The sequence below is a fragment of the Silurus aristotelis genome, assembly GCF_946808225.1.
Source record: "Silurus aristotelis genome assembly, chromosome: 6".
Taxonomy (NCBI): Eukaryota; Metazoa; Chordata; class Actinopteri; order Siluriformes; family Siluridae; genus Silurus; species Silurus aristotelis.
In genome coordinates, this window is record NC_139579.1 from 33,288,971 (window position 1) to 33,309,354 (window position 20,384).

At 38.6% G+C, this 20,384-nt stretch overlaps 2 protein-coding genes across 2 annotated transcripts; one reads left to right on the forward strand and one right to left on the reverse strand.

The window, feature by feature from the left end:
* The first annotated feature begins 1,055 nt into the window (after positions 1-1,055).
* fas (Fas cell surface death receptor) lies at positions 1,056-7,868 on the forward strand. Its single transcript, XM_083544863.1, has 8 exons — positions 1,056-1,174; positions 2,863-2,986; positions 4,475-4,606; positions 5,006-5,120; positions 5,527-5,591; positions 5,873-6,021; positions 6,146-6,164; positions 6,741-7,868. The coding sequence occupies exons 1-8, from the start codon at positions 1,136-1,138 to the stop codon at positions 7,049-7,051; spliced, it is 954 nt and encodes a 317-aa protein (XP_083400989.1). The 5' UTR covers positions 1,056-1,135; the 3' UTR covers positions 7,052-7,868.
* A 514-nt stretch (positions 7,869-8,382) lies between these two features.
* On the reverse strand, positions 8,383-20,078 carry LOC310728253 (monocarboxylate transporter 12-B-like; the record flags this gene model as incomplete). Its single annotated transcript, XM_083545462.1, has 7 exons — positions 8,383-8,567; positions 8,926-9,173; positions 10,440-10,702; positions 11,216-11,619; positions 12,376-12,519; positions 13,509-13,612; positions 20,026-20,078. 7 exons carry the CDS (start codon positions 20,076-20,078, stop codon positions 8,404-8,406), a joined length of 1,380 nt encoding a protein of 459 aa, XP_083401588.1. The 3' UTR covers positions 8,383-8,403.
* Between the last annotated feature and the right edge of the window lie 306 nt (positions 20,079-20,384).

A 20,384-nucleotide genomic window follows, 5' to 3' on the forward strand; every position in this document is an offset into this window, starting at 1 on the left:
AGAAGAGGTGGAGAAGGTGGAGGAGTTCAGATACCTGGGGTCAACAGTGCAAAGTAATGGAGAGTGTGTTAGAGAAGTAAAGAAAAGAGTGCAGGCAGGGTGGAGTGGGTGGAGAAGAGTGACAGGAGTGATTTGTGATAGAAGAGTATCTGCAAGAATGAAAGGGAAAGTTTATAGGACTGTGGTGAGACCTGCGATGTTGTATGGATTAGAGACAGTGGCATTGAGTAAAAGACAGGAGATGGAGCTGGAGGTAGCAGAGCTGAAGATGTTAAGGTTTTCGTTGGGAGTGACGAGGATGGACAAGATTAGAAATGAGTTTATTAGAGGGACAGCACATGTTGGACGTTTTGGTGACAAGGTGAGGGAGGCGAGATTGAGATGGTTTGGACATGTGCAGAGGAGGGACATGGAGTATATTGGTAGGAGAATGCTGAGGATGGAGCCACCAGGAAGGAGGAAAAGAGGAAGACCAAGGAGGAGGTTCATGGATGTGGTGAGGGAAGACATGCAGGTAGTTGGTGTAAAAGGGGCAGATGTAGAGGACAGGGTGGTATGGAGACGGATGATCCGCTGTGGCGCCCCCTAATGGCAGCAGCCGAAAGAAGAAGAAGAAGAAGAAGAAGAAGACGAGCGGTACCACTGGATTACAGCCTCTGGGGGGCGCTGCACATTATGAGTCTGCATCTCTGGAGAGTAGGTTGTGTTTTATTTACATTTTTATGATTTTGTCATGTTCTTAGACAAATATTGATTGTGAACTGCTCCAGATGTTGTAGGTGCACAGTTGTGGTTGTAGTGTAGAGGTTTGGAGTCTTAACTGGATTTGTTGTTTTAGTAAAATGTCTCTCTGTAATGCAGCGTGATGTTATATTGTGTTTTTGTATTGATGGTTTCTATAATCGTGGTGTGATAGTGGTGTATTAAGAGGTGGATTAAGTCTCCACTGAATTCAGTACAGAAACGTGTTTGTGTGTGTTTGTGGTATGTAAACTAGGTCAAGGTGTACACCCACTTCCGGGTTTTTGTACTGTATACACCCACTTCCTGGTTTTTGTACTGTATACACCCACTTCCTGGTTGTTTTTACAGTATAAGAAAGGCGTGGGAAAGATCTCAGAGTTCTCAGGGTGTGATGAAGATGAAAATGTTGCTCGCGCTGCTCTGGGTTTTGGTGAGTGTGTAGAAAAGTGTGTGTCGGGTCTCGGGTCGTGTGTGTTGGTGTTCCTCAGTGCTCTGTGTGTGATGTATCTGTAGATGTATCTTTAGACTCCATGTGTAGTGTGAGTTACACTGAGCAGGGCAGATTAATGGCGCTCGAGCGATTTACTTTCACTTTCGGTTCTTTAAAGCGGTGTTTATTGATCCGACTTTCTTTTATTCACACCATAAAACACCATATCTTTATATTCCTGAAGTGTTTCAGAAGGTGAAGGTGTTTATAATGTGTGTGTGTGTGTGTGTGTGTGTGTGTGTGTGTGTGTGTGTGTAAACCCGAAAATGGGTTTGAACTTTTTGATCTAAAATGACTTCATAACGTCATCGTCAGTGGTCAGCGTTAATGCCGACTCACAATCAGACTTACCTTGATTTTAGGTTTAGATTGGACACTGTAAATTGGTGTGATTAAACACTGTAGTAGCGAGAAAGTTGTGTGATTTCACATTTAGTAGTGAAGAGGTGTGATTAGACATTGTAGTAGTAAGTGGCTGGTTAGACATTGTAGTGGTGAGTCTGTGATTAGATACTGTAGTATTGAGTTTGTGTGATTAGACACTGTAGTGGTAAGTCTGTGTACTTAGACTTTGTAATGTTTAGTCTGTGTGATTAGACATTAGGCTCACAAACAGATCTACCTTTATGATTAGACTGGACATTGTAAGTGTGATCGGACATTGTAGATGCGAGTAAGTGTGATTGAACATTGCTATAGTGAGTCTATTAGGTTAGACACTATAGTGTTGCGTCTTTGTGATTGGACAATGTAGTGGTGAGTCTGTGTGATTGTACACTGTAGTGGTGAGTCTGTGTGATTGTACACTGTAGTGGTGAGTCTGTGTGATTGTACACTGTAGTGGTGAGTCTGTGTGATTAGATACTGTAGTGGTGAGTCTGTGTGATTGTACACTGTAGTGGTGAGTCTGTGTGATTGTACACTGTAGTGGTGAGTCTGTGTGATTAGATACTGTAGTGGTGAGTCTGTGTAATTAGACACTGTAGTGTTGAGTCTGTGTGATTAGACACTGTAGTGTCGAGTCTGTGTGATTAGATACTGTAATAGTAAGTGATGATTAGATGTGGAGAAGCGAGCCGGTGTGATTGAACACTGTAGTGGTGAGTCTGTGTGATTGGACACTGTAGTGGTGAGTCTGTGTGATTGGACACTGTAGTGTTGAGTCTGTGTGATTGGACACTGTAGTGTTGAGTCTGTGTGATTAGACACTGTAGTGGTGAGTCTGTGTGATTGGACACTGTAGTGGTGAGTCTGTGTGATTGGACACTGTAGTGGTGAGTCTGTGTGATTGGACACTGTAGTGGTGAGTCTGTGTGATTGGACACTGTAGTGGTGAGTCTGTGTGATTGGACATTGTTGGAAGTTAGTGTGAGTAGATGTTGCTGAATACATGACCTTTTCTGAACATCGCCATGGCGATGCTGTGGGTAATGTTGCTGAATCACAGGATTCCCCATAAGTTCCTTGTAGGTTCTCCACCTGTATAGAATATTAAATGAAAACCCTCACTGAAGATCTTTAATGTTTGATCTGTTCTTCTTGTGAGGTCACATGTCAATAAAAGTGTAAATATGATTTCTTCACGTGTTTCACTGCAGCCTGTTATTCATCTTTTCTTCCCTCCACAGTGGAGCTTCTTCTGCTTGACGGAGTGTGTGAAAGGAAATGAAACGAGGCTCATGAGAAGCGTCGAGTGTCCTAAAGGGATTTACCCAGCGAGTGACGGAAAACCCTGCTGTCTCTGTCCTGAAGGTAAAAACCACAAACCTCAAACAGGAAAGAAACTTTCTCACTAAACATGTTGTACAAAAGTTACAATAAAGGAACAAACTGATATTTTTATCACCACAGTATCTGTAAAGCTGCTTTAAAACTGTGTCCATTGTTAAAAGTGCAATAGAAATAAAAATAAACTGAATTAAATTGAGTTCATGATCAAGAGCTCATATCATTTTGATGACATTGGGGAAGATGTGGTCTGGATTTATTGTGAGAGCTGGGTTCTTGTTGCAGTATAATTGGGGTCTCCAATTTAGACCTTCTACAGTATTGATTAATGAATATTTGCTTGGCTATTTTAACACGATTACTGTCACGTCTTTACGTCGTAAAGCACTGCGGAAGGGAGCATCTGAACCCGACGAATCATATTTAACGTTTATTTTTAGTAAACGTATTGGACAAAGTGCATTTAATTATTCTTTATAATTAAATATATAAAGTTATAATGTGATAAGACAATTATTGTATTATTATTATTATTATTGTAAATTAAATTATTATTTGGAAACTCACTAATTTCTGATTGGGTGGGCCACAAGTCAAAGTGGGTGGGCTCAGGCCCACCCGTAGCTTCTCCACTGTTCTGCAGTATTAATGCGCGATGTTGAAAATAATAAAAAATAAATAAAAAAACACTGAAGGTGTGTCCAAACGTCTTTAGAGACATGATGCTGTAATAAAGACAACAGGAGCTTGTGCACAGGATCAGTCTGGAGGAGGGGACGGCCATTTTAGTGTATTTATTTTTTTATTATTTAAAATGTTCCAGATTATTAAATATTTCTTTGTTTGTTGTAATTTTGCATAGAAGATGAAACTAGTCGGACATTTATGTTTTTTATATCCGCTGTGTGTGTGTGTGTCTGTGTGTCTGTGTGTCTGTATGTGTGTCTGTGTGTCTGTGTGTCTGTGTGTCTGTGTGTGTGTGTGTGTGTGTGTGTGTGTGTGTGTGTGTGTGTGTGTGTGTGTGTGTTTTTGTGTGCTTGTTTGTGTGTGTGTTTGTGTCTCTACTCTGTGGTGGAAAATACATCCTTTCTCTGTGTGTGTGTCTTTGTGTGTTCGTGCGTGCGCGCGTGCGTGCGTGCGTGTGTGTGTGTGCGCGCGTGCGTGTGTGTGTGTGTATATATACTTAAGTGATTTTAGTGAATTTTGGGAGATGATTTGAAAACTGGTCACATTCCAGCTTTCCGGTTCGGCGTGTTTTTTATTTTGGGTCTGTACAGTATCTGTATATTTGGTCACGTGATCACTGACGAGTGGAAGTGCAGGAAAAACAGGTTTCAAACTCAGGAGTTCAGGAGATGATTATCAGCCATCAACACACTAATGCAGTGAGAGATGAAACTATTCTGTAGGATCAGTAAAGAGCTGAATTGGACAGATCCAGCACTTTATTCAAAACTCCATGTAGTTACTGTATAAACTCTACACACTCGGGATTTGGTTTGTTTTTCGCAGGTTTTTATTTACTGAGCGACTGCACTTCACCTCTAACTAACCCTCGGTGTGACGTGTGTGATCCCGGGACGTATCTGGATCACGCAAACCACGAGACTAAATGTGAACCCTGTACGTCCTGCGGGAATAACGGTGCGTTTCTATTTGTGACTCTCGGGATAATGATTATTAATAACACTGATACATTACTGGGTTTAATGGAAGGAGTCTCCAGTGTCAGGGCTCCGGAACAGTCAGAGGTAAAGCTTCAGGTTTCTCTGTAACACCATGTGAACACTGGAGAGAGAAGAAAGAGAGGCCCGAGAGGGAACGCTGTTATATATGTAACTCTAAAAGGATAAAACATACATAATATGTAGATTCTTTAGCGCTATTCACATGCACACTGTAAGGCCAAAAGTTTGTGGACACCCGAGAATAAGACATGTACAGTAGGTTCCACAATTAGTCCCCTAATTCGGGTGTCCCAATACTTTTGGACACGGTGTCGCTCTCGTGGAGGATTATTTTTCTGTTTTCGTTTCTTTGTAGACAACATGATAATCACACGGCAGTGTACTGCTTCTTCTGACACGGAGTGTCGCTGCCAGGACGACCATTACTGCGATAAAGGAGACGAGTGTAAAGTGTGTTACAGCTGCAACAAGTACGTATATCTCTCACACACACACACACACACACACACACACACACACACACACACACACACACACACACTGTATTAATGTGGGTCACCTCTGTGGATTTAACATCAGTATTATAAATCCATAGGGACAAAAACAAATCTGTCAAACTGTTCCAAACAGATTCAATATTGCAGATCCAAAATTATTGGCACCCTTAGGATAAAATGTGAAAAAAATGTTTGTAGTTTATTTGTTTAATTTCACACAGAAAATATGAGAAATAACGTTTAATTGGAGTCAGTTTTTTATAAACATTGTTTCATTGAAACACACACACACACACACACACACAAACACACACATATAAACACGCACATATATATAATGTGTGCTTTCATTTTCTTTTTCTCTCCGTTTGTCTGACAGATGTGCCGAGTTGGGGATTAAAGTTGCCTGTAACCTCACACATGATGCACAGTGCAAAGAAAAAGGTTCTTCACCCAACAGTTTCATTTTTCACTTTGTATATTTTATATTCCCTGATCTATTTATATGCAGTGCTCTCGCTCTGATACGTGAGAGTTTCTGCATGTGGGGAACTTTTTTACTGTTTAAACTGAAAGAGGGTTTTTTTTTTTTTGTTTTTCTGAAAAATAAATTCATTATATTTAGAATTATAACTGCATTTTAGAGATTGAAGCCCATTGGATATAAAACCTACAGTAAAAACAGATCTGATGTGTGTGTGTGTGTGTGTGTGTGTGTGTTTCAGGGCCTGTAATCACACACATCATCGTGGCGTTGATCGTAACATTAGTCATATTATTTATATCAGTATTGTTAAGTGTGTACTGCATGTGGAAGAAAAAAAAGTTTTGCTTCAAGTCGCCGGAAAATAAAGAAATACCGGAGAAATACTCGGTGAGTGTTTACTCTGCCTAACGTTATTTTATTATCAATATATCAAAGCATTTTGGATATTTGAAGTGTTTTCCTGCTGATTTGTGACGTTTCTATGTTATTTTCTTTTCTGTTTTTTGTCCAGACCTTGTTGGAGGAAGAAGGTAAGTTTTTGATACTAAATAAACAGACCAACAAAGCAATAAATAAAACCCTAAAGAATTTAAACAAATTTAATAAACAAACTAATACAATAACTTGTAACTTAAAGTGTTAAAAGAATCAATCAGTAAATACTGATATGTTGTATGATGGGATCTGGTGTTCAGTTTCCCTGTGCTATAAGGTGAATATACTGTATATAAACACAGCTGGTGAGGGCAGCAGTCACGTGTTCAGCAGTCACGTGTTCAGCAGTCACGCGTTCTCTTTATTATCAGTACACTAAAAGCCACATGTCCATTTCAGGTGAATTTTAGGTCAAAAAGGTCAGTTATAATGAAAAGAGAGTTTTTTTGGTAGCAGGCATTGGCATTGTAAGAGGCTAATCATTAGCAACAAGCTAGCCATCTTAAGGTAGTAAGCTAATGCTAAAGGTGTGAAACTAGCTTGCTAGCAGCCAGGGTTCCTGTGTTTATTACAGAAAATAAAATCTTACATGTGGCCTTTTTATTTCTTAAACCTTTTTATTGTATTTTGAGATTCTATCGTTTCTCAAGACCTTTGATCTTTCTCTGTAGATCTGAATTTGGAAAGGTTCCTGCCCCAGATTTCAGAGATTCTGGGTTGTAAGTTGGCCCGGCAGGTGGTCCGGCGTAAAGGTTTGGTCCTTGAGGCTGCGTTAGACAATATCACAGAAAGCAATCCTAATGCAGAGGAAAGAGCGTTCCAGTTTCTGAAGTGCTGGTATGAGATGCACGGTAGAAAAGGAGCATACAGATATCTACAGAGGAACCTCAAAGAAATGAACCAGAACGCCATGGCGGAAAAGGTGCAGGAACTTGTCCACAGAACGAGTGATGAAGGAGCGGAAGAAAACGGAGTGGTGTAGATTTCTATTGGAACTTTAAAGATAAACCAGGACTCTAATAGATTTCAGAAAGTTTCGAACACTCATCACAAAAATAAAGCAGACGAGGAATCTGTTTCTACACGTTGTCGACTGGAGAAGATGAAGCTCACAAGATACCAGTGAATGGAATGCTGTGAAAGTTCCTCCATCACTGAACACAAGAGAATTTCAGTTTAAAATGGATTCACTGAATAAAGCAAAAGTTCAGAAATATTCTGATGCTCAAATGCGAGTATTAATGATTAGCACTTTCTGTTTATTTATAATAAACCAATTATTTATAATCTTGTGTTGAGATGAGGGTGAGGGTTCCCTTTTGAGTCTGTGGTTCCTCTAAAGGTTCCTTCCTTCATCATGGAGTCTGAGAGTTTCCCTCTCGTTTTCATCACCTCTGGCTTGTTCAGTAGGAATAGATAGAAAGAAGCTGCTTTGTGACCAAGTGGAAAAGCTACAAAAACTACACCACGTTACAAAAAACACCAAACTCATGATTTTGGCGAAACTTTAATTTGACATTTTTGTTCTTCTGATGGAAAGATGGAAAGGTCAAGAGTTCAAATCCCAGCTCCATCAAGCTTCTATTTTTGGCTCTTAAACTCAGCTGTGTAAATGAAGAAATAATAATTGGATATTTTTGGGGCATGTAAATGTTTTGGTTTATTGCTTTTTAGATTGTAGTTATTTTTTATGTTTATTTTTTCCTTTAGACATAAACGTGAAAAATGCTTAAAAATGCTCATTTTAAGATGCTCTGTTGTATTTGTGTGTGTGTGTGTGTGTGTGTGTGTGTGTGTGTGTGTGTGTGTGTGTGTGTGTGTGTATAAATTATGTATATATATATATATTGATGTGTTGAAATAAAAATTTGTCAATCTTTATTATGAGTTTTATTTACTTGACTTAAACACACGTACACTATTGTTCATGCACACACACACACACACACACACACACACACACACACACACACACACACACACACACACACGTATACTTTTCCCCTGCATTCAAAATAATGTTGACAGAAGGTCACCATAACCTCAACATGATGTCAAAACCAGGGTTCTGGACAGAGACCTTCTAAAAACATTACAGTTACAGTAGCATCATAACTGTTACTTATTAATGACAATAATTAATTATTAATAATAGTGAACACAAAAACATCAATATAGCTTTCGTTTAATTAATAATCATGTTTGTTGTGTTGTGAGTAAATGTGTTGTTGTTGTTGGTGTATGTTGTGTTGTGAGTAAATGTTGTGTTGTGTTGCGAGTAAATGTTGTGTTGTGTTGTGTTGTGAAGTGTAGTGAGTATAGGTTCTGTAGTTGCTACTGCTTCAGGCCTGCTGAGGGTTGGTCAGTAAAGACACAGCGCCCTCTACAGCAGTGGCACAGTAACGCCAGGATAGTCAGGATGGAGGTACTGGAGAGGAGAGAAAGTCCACTGAGGAGGAAGAGCGCTGTGTAAGAGCCGGACTGATCCAACAGCCAACCTGAAACACACACACACACACACACACACACACACACCAGTTCCATACTGAATCACCACAAGATACAACTGTTAAAAATGTTTTCGCTCACAGACACAGAGAGACATAAAGTCAGACATGAGGAAAGATAAAGAGGGACACAAACGGGTGGATGGACAGACAATAACAGAGACAGAAAGAGATACGAGGACAAACAGATTGATAGACAGACAATAGTAGTGAGATAGGCAGACAGAGGCAGACAGACAGAAGGACACACCAGATAAAAAGATGGACAGATAGAGCATGAAATGGCTGGAGATGTACAGACGGACAGACAGATGTGAGAAAGTGAATGATAATTATGCAATGTTCTCACCTGCTATTCGAGGACTGATGAGGTACGGAATGGCGTGTAAAAAGCTAACCACGCCCAGAGCTACGGACAGGTGGGCGGAGCCTACAACGTCAGAGGTGACCACAGGGATGAGAGCCATAAAGGCCCCGTCGCAGAAGCCGTAGTAAATGGAAAAGGACACGAGTGCAGGAAAAGTTTTTAACAACGGCACAAAGAGACAACCGAGTCCCCCGAAACCCACCGGGACCAAAAATGTGACCACACGGAACCTGACACAGACAAACAAACAAACAAACAAACAAATCGAATTAAGAATTATTTCATGTTTTTTTTGGAGTTACAATAAATTAGCAGTGCTTTAAGATTCGGATAAGTAACAGACTAGCATATTACATATTACTAGTAGACTAGCATTGATTAGGAATTAGATTAGCAGTTTATCCGATTAGCAGTGGTGTTATATAAGTCATTATCACAGATTAGCATCAGATTCAGATTAGTTCCAGACTAGCAACAATGATTGCTAGTATCACAACATATTGCTAGTAAACTAGCAGTGGTCTCAGATTAGGAATTTGATTAACAGCAGTCTCATCATAGCAGTGGACAAACAGAAGTGTCAAATCAGTAAATGATTAACATCAGATTCAGACTAGAAACAATCACATATTGCTTGTAGATTAACAGTGAGAATCAGAATTCTCAGATTATTAGCATCATATTTAAATTAGTAGTGGACTAGCAACAACTGCGTATTAATAGGAGACAGTAGAGAAGTCTCAGATTAGGATTTAGATTAGCAGTAGTATCAGAATAGCAGTATATTAGCAATGGTATAAGATTGCCATTATTACAGATTAGCAGCATATTTAAAAATAAAATTTAAAAAAATCACATTAACAGTAGACTAGCAGTGGCCTCAGGTAATGTTATGCCACTGGCAGTAATTTAATCTTGATTAAATTAGCAGTAGTCTAATATTAGCAGTTATCACAGAATAGCAGGAGATTAGCATTTGATTTAGTTTGAGACTAGCAGTGAAGTCAGATTAAGAATTAGAATAGCAATAGATTTACATTAGCTGATGACTCAGAAGAGTTGTATATTAGCATCAGATTCATATTTAAATTAGTAACAGACCACCATAGCAACCATTACATATTAAAAGCAGACTAGCAGTGGTTTAAGATTAGATTAGATTAGTTTAGCATTAGATTCGGATTAATTGAAGACTACCAGCAATCACTGTATGAGTAGCGTGTCAGCGGTCTCGGATTTAGATTAGTTGTAGATTAGCATAAATTTCAGATTAGTAGCTGTTTAGCAACAATCTCGGATTAAGAGAAAATTTGCAATTTTAGTTAAAGCATAGACTGTGAAGAGTTTAGCAGTTGAGCAATAATCACATATTAGCATTGTATTAGCAAATCAAACAGATTAAACTCAGATTAGCAGCAAATTATACATAGTTTTAAATTAGCACTGAAACAGATTAACACCTGATTAGTACAAAACTGATCATAATATTGACTCACTTCCTGTCCGAGATCCATCCAAATGTAATATTACCCACAATTCCCATAACCCCCAGGATGGACATGAGGAGGACGGCCTGATGATGGCTGAGGTCCACGCTGAGAGAATACGGAACCAGGTACACGAACGGCAAACTGCAGCCAAATGCCATGAACAGCAACGACAATGAGAGCAACAGGAAGTCAGGTTTGAGCAGAAAGTTGTACTTGTATGATGACGATGAAAAACGACAGCATTTCGGTCTTCTTTCTTTACTTAAATGCTTTATTGGAAAAAAAGGTTCCTCAGAAGAAACCTTCTTACATAGCTGTGAGTAAGGGAGCTTCGGGGTCCCTAGCTTTGCCTCAGCTAGCATTAATTTAGGTGGATTTATATTATTTAGCATTGTATCAGCTAAGTCTGAATCAGTTAAATCTGAATCAGCTAGTTTTGAGCTAGCTAGAGTTAACTCGTGTAGATTTGACTCCGGAAATCCCAAGACACAAAGCTTTGACTTGGATAGTTTTGAGTCGCTCTGAACATCCAGGTCAGCTAGTTCAGGGTTTTGAAGCATTGAACAGACAAATTGTTTATCAATTTCTTTTGTGTCAGTTAGCATTAAGTTGATTAGCTGTAAGTCAGCGATCTGAAGCTTAGCTACCGCTAAATTAGCAAGAACTGATTTTGTGTGATTTGAATCTGACTCAACTGAATCTTCTAAGTTTTCTGTCATCTCAGGATGTAGTAGCATAGGGTCTTCTGAACGTTCCTCATGTTCTTCCGCTTTGTTCATTACCTCCTTTAGTTTGGAATCTTCACAGCTATCTCCTAGACTATTTTCTTCTTCTTGCTCTTTATCCAATTTATTTTCATTCTTAGCTAATATAACTGTTTTTAAATCCTCCTGAACATCAGGTTCCTCCAAGATCGGTTTTACATTCTCCATTTCACCTTCACTTTGCCCCACTACTGGCCTCATAAGAGCACCACAGACACACAAGTTTGAAATAATACCCCCTAAAACAAGAAGAGCCCCTCTCCACGAGTACAGATCGATGAGGAGGCGAATCAGAGGAGGAAGGATGAAGATTCCAATCCCTCTTCCAGACATGGCGATTCCGTACGACAAAGCTTTCTTCTCGTTGAAATAAGTTCCCACTATTGCTATGGCTGGTGTGTAACTGAGGGCAAATCCCAAACCTGTGGATCATAGAAAAGCAACAATAATAGTCAATTTCATCTACTTTCACAAACTTAAAACCTTCAAACTTTTCCTTCTGCCACTCTGAAGCCTACAAGCTCCAAATTCTGCCACCCTGAAGCCTTCAAGTTCCTACTCCTGCCATCCAGAAACCTACAAGCTCCAAATCCTTCCATCCAGAAGCCTACAATCTTCTATAGCAACCAGCCCGAGGTCTGAGTTTCTACTGCTACTATTCTGCAGTTTACAAGCATTCACACAATCTAGCCTGAGCCCCACTAACTGCTACTCTTTCCATCCTGAGGTCCACCAGTTCCTACAACTCTTTTGTAAAATGTACCAGCTGCTACACTTGCCACCTTACTGCAGTCCAGGTTACTTTACAATTCTAAAGGTGCCATTTTTAAAGATTGAAGACCCCTGCTTATTCCATGATTAGGCATCCAGCTCATATTCTTTCTATTCTGAGGTCTACAAACTTCTCCTCCTGCCACCATGAGGTCTACCAGACCCTATGAGCTTTTACTCATACAACCCTGAAGCTTACAAGCTCCTACTTCTACCAAGGCCTACAAGTCCCTGCTCCTGAAGGCTGGAGGTCTACAAGGTGCTGTGAAGAATCCAAAAGTTACATCAGTGTTTATTTGGTGAAAATTCCTGGGATTCAGAGTCGGGTTACGCACATTGTGGAGCTCCACATTCTCATGATTAAAATCATTCTCATGAGGTTCACTCAGATCTTCTGTGTGTCTCACCTGTGAGAATTCCCATAGACATGTACAGGAACTGCAGACTGGGGGCAAAAAAGCTGAGGATGAGTCCAAGAGAAGATAAAAGTCCTCCTGTCATCACTGCCACTCGAGTGGACAGACGGTTTCCTACATGACTACCAAGAGGAGCTGCAGAAAAATGAAGTGGTAATATGTTTTAGTGAATGTCATTTTTATTATTTTATTATATTTACATTGTCTTATATTTTATATATAAATATACAGTGTGTTTATATACGTATATATTATGGCTGTCAATCGATTAAAATATTTAATTGTGATTAATCGCAACTTAATCACACATTTATATCTGTTCTAAATGTTACATAAATTAACACTTTTTAAAACTCGAATCAACATGCGCATGAACATACATTGATTAATTCATATTAATAATATTAATGCTTTATGCAAATGTATGTTTATTATTCGTGAAACCAAACCCAACATGGAGCATGAAGACTAAATATTCTTGTAAATGTTTTTAAGTAATTATGGTGTATTCAATTATTTAAATCATCTGGAACTAGGAAACCCAAAAACCTGTTCCAGCATGACAAAGCCCCTGTGCACAAATCAAGCTCCATGAAGATCTGCTTTACATGCGTTGGAAAATGTGGAAGATCTCCTGCTATAAAGCTCCAACCCTAATTAAACACCTTTGGAGATGAATGTGAAAGCTGACTCCACCCCAGAAACCTCCTCACCTTCTCAACTACATCATTACTAACACCTTTATAGCTAAATGAATCTACAGAGAATCTGGTGGAACATCTTCCCATAAGGGTGGAGCTCATAATAACAGTAAATAGCAATTTTATAGTCAGGTGTCCACAAACTTTTGCCTGAACAGTATTGTAATGGGACATTTATTTTTCTGGTTTATGTAACATTTATGGACGAGTCTCCAGTGTCAGCAGTAGTGTAACAGTCAGAAGTTTCAGGATAGCGGAGTTTCTGCTCTAAATCAGATGATGTTTCTTATTAAGTTTGGAATGAAGGCACTGGTGTAACTAATAAAACATTTCTGACTCATGAAGGTGTAAAGAGTTTATTCCTGGTGGACGTGTTACTTTACTTTTACTGAACCCTGCGATGGTACGAGTGCTCTTTCTCACCACAGAGCATAGTGGTGCAGTCCAGAAGGGAGTGAATCCATGCTGTTGTGGAGTAATCTGTGGAGAACTGCATCTGGAACTCCACGAAGAAGATCGACACACACCTGCGATAACAACAACAACAACATCAACAACAGATCGATCCATTATATTTAGAAATATATCTAAAAATGTCCAAATATTCTATCTATCTATCTATCTATCTATCTATCTATCTATCTGTCTGTCTGTCTGTCTGTCTGTCTGTCTGTCTGTCTGTCTGTCTGTCTGTCTGTCTGTCTGTCTGTCTGTCTGTCTGTCTGTCTGTCTCCTAAATGTTGTTTACTGTGGGTCCTTGGTGCTGCTGAAGCACGATGGTGAAAGCTCTGTTATTTTCCACTAAAGCCCTCACTGATGTGAGAATAAAAGCTTGCTCTGTTCCTGCTCTGTCACTGCTGATACATTGCTGGTGAATGAAACTCCTGATGAGTTCTATTTCAACACTATTTTTAGATTAGATTTTAGTATTTAAAGTCTAAAAGTATTTAAAGTGTAAAAGTTAACGTTACTTTGGATCTCAGAAAACCAACAGCATGCGAAACACGATTCTGAACACCAGGGACTTTGCCGTTATTGTAGATTAAAAAAAAGTACTATATCGTGTTGTATCATATCATACCGTACTGTCTCATATCATACTGTCTCATATCATACCGTACTGTCTCATATCATACTGTCTCATATCATACCGTACTGTCTCATATCATACTGTCTCATATCATATCGTACTGTCTTATATCATACTGTCTCATATCATATCGTACTGTCTCATATCATACTGTCTCATATCATACCGCCCATATCATACCGTACTGTCTCATATCATACCATACTGTCTCATATTATACCATACTGTCTCATATCATACCGTACTGTCTCATATCATACCCTACTGTCTCATCATACTGTACTGTCTCATATCATATCGTACTGTCTCATATCATACCCTACTGTCTCATCATACTGTACTGTCTCATATCATACCCTACTGTCTCATATCATACCCTACTGTCTCATATCATACTGTCTCACATCATACCCTACTGTCTCATATCATACCGTACTGTCTCATATCACACCCATACCGTACTGTCTCATATCATACTGTCTTATATCATAACCTACTGTCTCATATCATACCGTACTGTCTCATATCATACTGTACTGTCTCATATTATACCCTACTGTCTCATATCATACCGTACTGTCTCATATCATACCGTACTGTCTCATATCATACTGTCTTTTATCATACCATACTGTCTCATATCATACCCTACTGTCTCATATTATACTGTCTCATATCATATCATACTGTCTCATATCATATCATACTGTCTCATATCATACCCTACTGTCTCAAATCATACCCTACTGTCTCATTTCTTACCGTACTGTCTCATATCATACCCTACTGTCTCAAATCATACCCTACTGTCTCATATCATACCATACTGTCTCATATTATACCGTAATGTCTCATATTATACCGTACTGTCTCATATCATACCCTACTGCCTCATATCATGCCCTACTTTCTCATATCATACCGTACTGTCTTATATCATACCCTACTCTCATATCATGCCCTACTTTCTCATATCATACCGTACTGTCTCATATCATACCATACTCTCTCATATCATACCATACTATCTTATATCCTACTGTCTCATATCACACCCATACCATACTGTCTCATATCATACCTTACTGTCTCATATCATACCCTACTGTCTCAAATCATACCCTACTGCCTCATATCATGCCCTACTTTCTCATATCATACCGTACTGTCTCATATCATACCCTACTGTCTCATATCATGCCCTACTTTCTCATATCATACCGTACTGTCTCATATCATACCCTACTGTCTCATATCATGCCCTACTTTCTCATATCATACCGTACTGTCTCATATCATACCGTACTGTCTCATATCATACTGTACTGTCTCATATTATACCCTACTGTCTCATATCATACCGTACTGTCTCATATCATACCGTACTGTCTCATATCATACTGTCTTTTATCATACCATACTGTCTCATATCATACCATACTGTCTCATATTATACTGTCTCATATCATATCATACTGTCTCATATCATACCCTACTGTCTCAAATCTTACCCTACTGTCTCATTTCATACCGTACTGTCTCATATCATACCCTACTGTCTCAAATCATACCCTACTGTCTCATATCATACCATACTGTCTCATATTATACCGTAATGTCTCATATTATACCGTACTGTCTCATATCATACCCTACTGCCTCATATCATGCCCTACTTTCTCATATCATATCGTACTGTCTCATATCCTACCCTACTGTCTCATATCATGCCCTACTTTCTCATATCATACCGTACTGTCTCATATCATACCCTACTGTCTCATATCATACCATACTATCTTATATCCTACTGTCTCATATCACACCCATACCATACTGTCTCATATCATACCGTACTGTCTCATATCATACCGTACTGTCTCATATCATACTGTCTCATATCATATCGTACTGTCTTATATCATACTGTCTCATATCATATCGTACTGTCTCATATCATACTGTCTCATATCATATCGTACTGTCTCATATCATACTGTCTCATATCATATCGTACTGTCTCATATCATACTGTCTCACATCATACCCTACTGTCTCATATCATACCGTACTGTCTCATATCACACCCATACCGTACTGTCTCATATCATACTGTCTTATATCATAACCTACTGTCTCATATCATACCATACTGTCTCATATCATACTGTACTGTCTCATATTATACCCTACTGTCTCATATCATACCGTACTGTCTCATATCATACCGTACTGTCTCATATCATACTGTCTTTTATCATACCATACTGTCTCATATCATACCCTACTGTCTCATATTATACTGTCTCATATCATATCATACTGTCCCATATCATATCATACTGTCTCATATCATACCCTACTGTCTCATTTCATACCGTACTGTCTCATATCATACCCTACTGTCTCAAATCATACCCTACTGTCTCATATCATACCATACTGTCTCATATCATACCCTACTGCCTTATATCATACCCTACTGTCTCATATCATGCCCTACTTTCTCATATCATACCGTACTGTCTCATATCATACCATACTGTCTCATATCATACTGTACTGTCTCATATTATACCCTACTGTCTCATATCATACCGTACTGTCTCATATCATACCGTACTGTCTCATATCATACTGTCTTTTATCATACCATACTGTCTCATATCATACCCTACTGTCTCATATTATACTGTCTCATATCATATCATACTGTCTCATATCATATCATACTGTCTCATATCATACCCTACTGTCTCAAATCATACCCTACTGTCTCATTTCATACCGTACTGTCTCATATCATACCCTACTGTCTCAAATCATACCCTACTGTCTCATATCATACCATACTGTCTCATATTATACCGTAATGTCTCATATTATACCGTACTGTCTCATATCATACCCTACTGCCTCATATCATGCCCTACTTTCTCATATCATACCGTACTGTCTTATATCATACCCTACTGTCTCATATCATGCCCTACTTTCTCATATCATACCGTACTGTCTCATACCATACCATACTCTCTCATATCATACCATACTATCTTATATCCTACTGTCTCATATCACACCCATACCATACTGTCTCATATCATACCTTACTGTCTCATATCATACCCTACTGTCTCAAATCATACCCTACTGCCTCATATCATGCCCTACTTTCTCATATCATACCGTACTGTCTCATATCATACCCTACTGTCTCATATCATGCCCTACTTTCTCATATCATACCGTACTGTCTCATATCATACCCTACTGTCTCATATCATGCCCTACTTTCTCATATCATACCGTACTGTCTCATATCATACCGTACTGTCTCATATCATACTGTACTGTCTCATATTATACCCTACTGTCTCATATCATACCGTACTGTCTCATATCATACCGTACTGTCTCATATCATACTGTCTTTTATCATACCATACTGTCTCATATCATACCATACTGTCTCATATTATACTGTCTCATATCATATCATACTGTCTCATATCATACCCTACTGTCTCAAATCATACCCTACTGTCTCATTTCATACCGTACTGTCTCATATCATACCCTACTGTCTCAAATCATACCCTACTCTCTCATATCATACCATACTGTCTCATATTATACCGTAATGTCTCATATTATACCGTACTGTCTCATATCATACCCTACTGCCTCATATCATGCCCTACTTTCTCATATCATATCGTACTGTCTCATATCCTACCCTACTGTCTCATATCATGCCCTACTTTCTCATATCATACCGTACTGTCTCATATCATACCCTACTGTCTCATATCATACCATACTATCTTATATCCTACTGTCTCATATCACACCCATACCATACTGTCTCATATCATACCGTACTGTCTCATATCATACCCTACTGTCTCATCATACTGTACTGTCTTATATCATACCCTACTGTCTCATATCATACCCTACTGTCTCATATCATACCCTACTGTCTCATATCATACTGTCTCACATCATACCCTACTGTCTCATATCATACCGTACTGTCTCATATCACACCCATACCGTACTGTCTCATATCATACTGTCTTATATCATAACCTACTGTCTCATATCATACCGTACTGTCTCATATCATACTGTACTGTCTCATATTTTACCCTACTGTCTCATATCATACCGTACTGTCTCATATCATACCATACTGTCTCATATCATACTGTCTTTTATCATACCATACTGTCTCATATCATACCATACTGTCTCATATCATACCCTACTGTCTCATATTATACTGTCTCATATCATATCATACTGTCTCATATCATACCCTACTGTCTCAAATCATACCCTACTGTCTCATTTCATACCGTACTGTCTCATATCATACCCTACTGTCTCAAATCATACCCTACTGTCTCATATCATACCATACTGTCTCATATTATACCGTAATGTCTCATATTATACCGTACTGTCTCATATCATACCCTACTGCCTCATATCATGCCCTACTTTCTCATATCATACCGTACTGTCTTATATCAAACCCTACTGTCTCATATCATGCCCTACTTTCTCATATCATACCGTACTGTCTCATATCATACCATACTCTCTCATATCATACCATACTATCTTATATCCTACTGTCTCATATCACACCCATACCATACTGTCTCATATCATACCTTACTGTCTCATATCATACCCTACTGTCTCAAATCATACCCTACTGCCTCATATCATGCCCTACTTTCTCATATCATACCGTACTGTCTCATATCATACCCTACTGTCTCATATCATGCCCTACTTTCTCATATCATACCGTACTGTCTCATATCATACCCTACTGTCTCATATCATGCCCTAGTTTTCTCATATCATACCGTACTGTCTCATATCATACCCTACTGTCTCATATCATACCATACTATCTTATATCCTACTGTCTCATATCACACCCATACCATACTGTCTCATATCATACCATACTGTCTCATATCATACCCTACTGTCTCAAATCATACCCTACTGTCTCAAATCATACCCTACTGCCTCATATCATGCCCTACTTTCTCATATCATACCGTACTGTCTCATATCATACCCTACTGTCTCATATAATGCCCTACTTTCTCATATCATACCGTACTGTCTCATATCATACCCTACTGTCTCATATCATACCATACTATCTTATATCCTACTGTCTCATATCACACCCATACCATACTCTCTCATATCATACCGTAATGTCTCATATCATACTGTCTCATATCATGCCCTACTTTCTCATATCATACCGTACTGTCTCATATCATGCCCTACTTTCTCATATCATACCGTACTGTCTCATATCATACCGTACTGTCTCATATCATATCGTACTGTCTCATATCATACCCATACCATACTCTCTCATATCATACCGTAATGTCTAATATCATACTGTCTCATTTCATACCCTACTGTCTTAAATCATACCCTACTGTCTCATATCATACCATACTGTCTCATATACCCTACTGTCTCATATCATACCCTACTGTCTCATATCACACCCATACCATACTCTCTCATATCATACCGTAATGTCTCATATCATACCTCACTGTCTCATATCGCACCGTATCCCATATCTAATTGTATCATTATTATATTTTTTTATGTAGTATTATATAGTATCGTTGACATGAGACAGTACCTTCTGATATGCTACAATACGATATGATATATTTTTCATATAATATTGTATTGTTTCACATTGTATTCTATTGAATTATATGGCATTAAACTGTATCGTATCGTCTCGTATCGTCTCGTATCGTATCGTATCGTATCGTGACTCACCTGGTGATGGAGCGAGTGCAGATCAAGGTGACGAAAGTAGCAGCAACGACCATCCATCCCCATCCTCCATCTATGTTTTTTTTCATCCTTCCATCCATCACCTCCAGCTGGGAAACAAAAGATTTAAAATGAAATTGGACTCACAGTATTTTTATGATTGAAGTTATTAAACAACAATAATAATATAAAGAGAACAGGATATTATAATAAACATAATATCATCATCAAAACAATAGTGAAGAATTAATTGAATAAATAATAAATAAATAATACAAATAGTGATGTATACTGGATACAGGTGCAGGATAAAATGATATAAAATGATATAATGGTAATTGTGAAGCAGACAGTACAGTTAT

Coding starts and splice junctions, on each gene's coding strand:
- fas (XM_083544863.1), top strand. CDS start 1,136: ATGAAGATGAAAATGTTGCTCGCGCTGCTCTGGGTTTTG. Junction 4,607..5,005: donor TACGTCCTGCGGGAATAACG/GTGCGTTTCTAT, acceptor GTTTCTTTGTAG/ACAACATGATAATCACACGG. Junction 5,121..5,526: donor GTGTGTTACAGCTGCAACAA/GTACGTATATCT, acceptor TTTGTCTGACAG/ATGTGCCGAGTTGGGGATTA.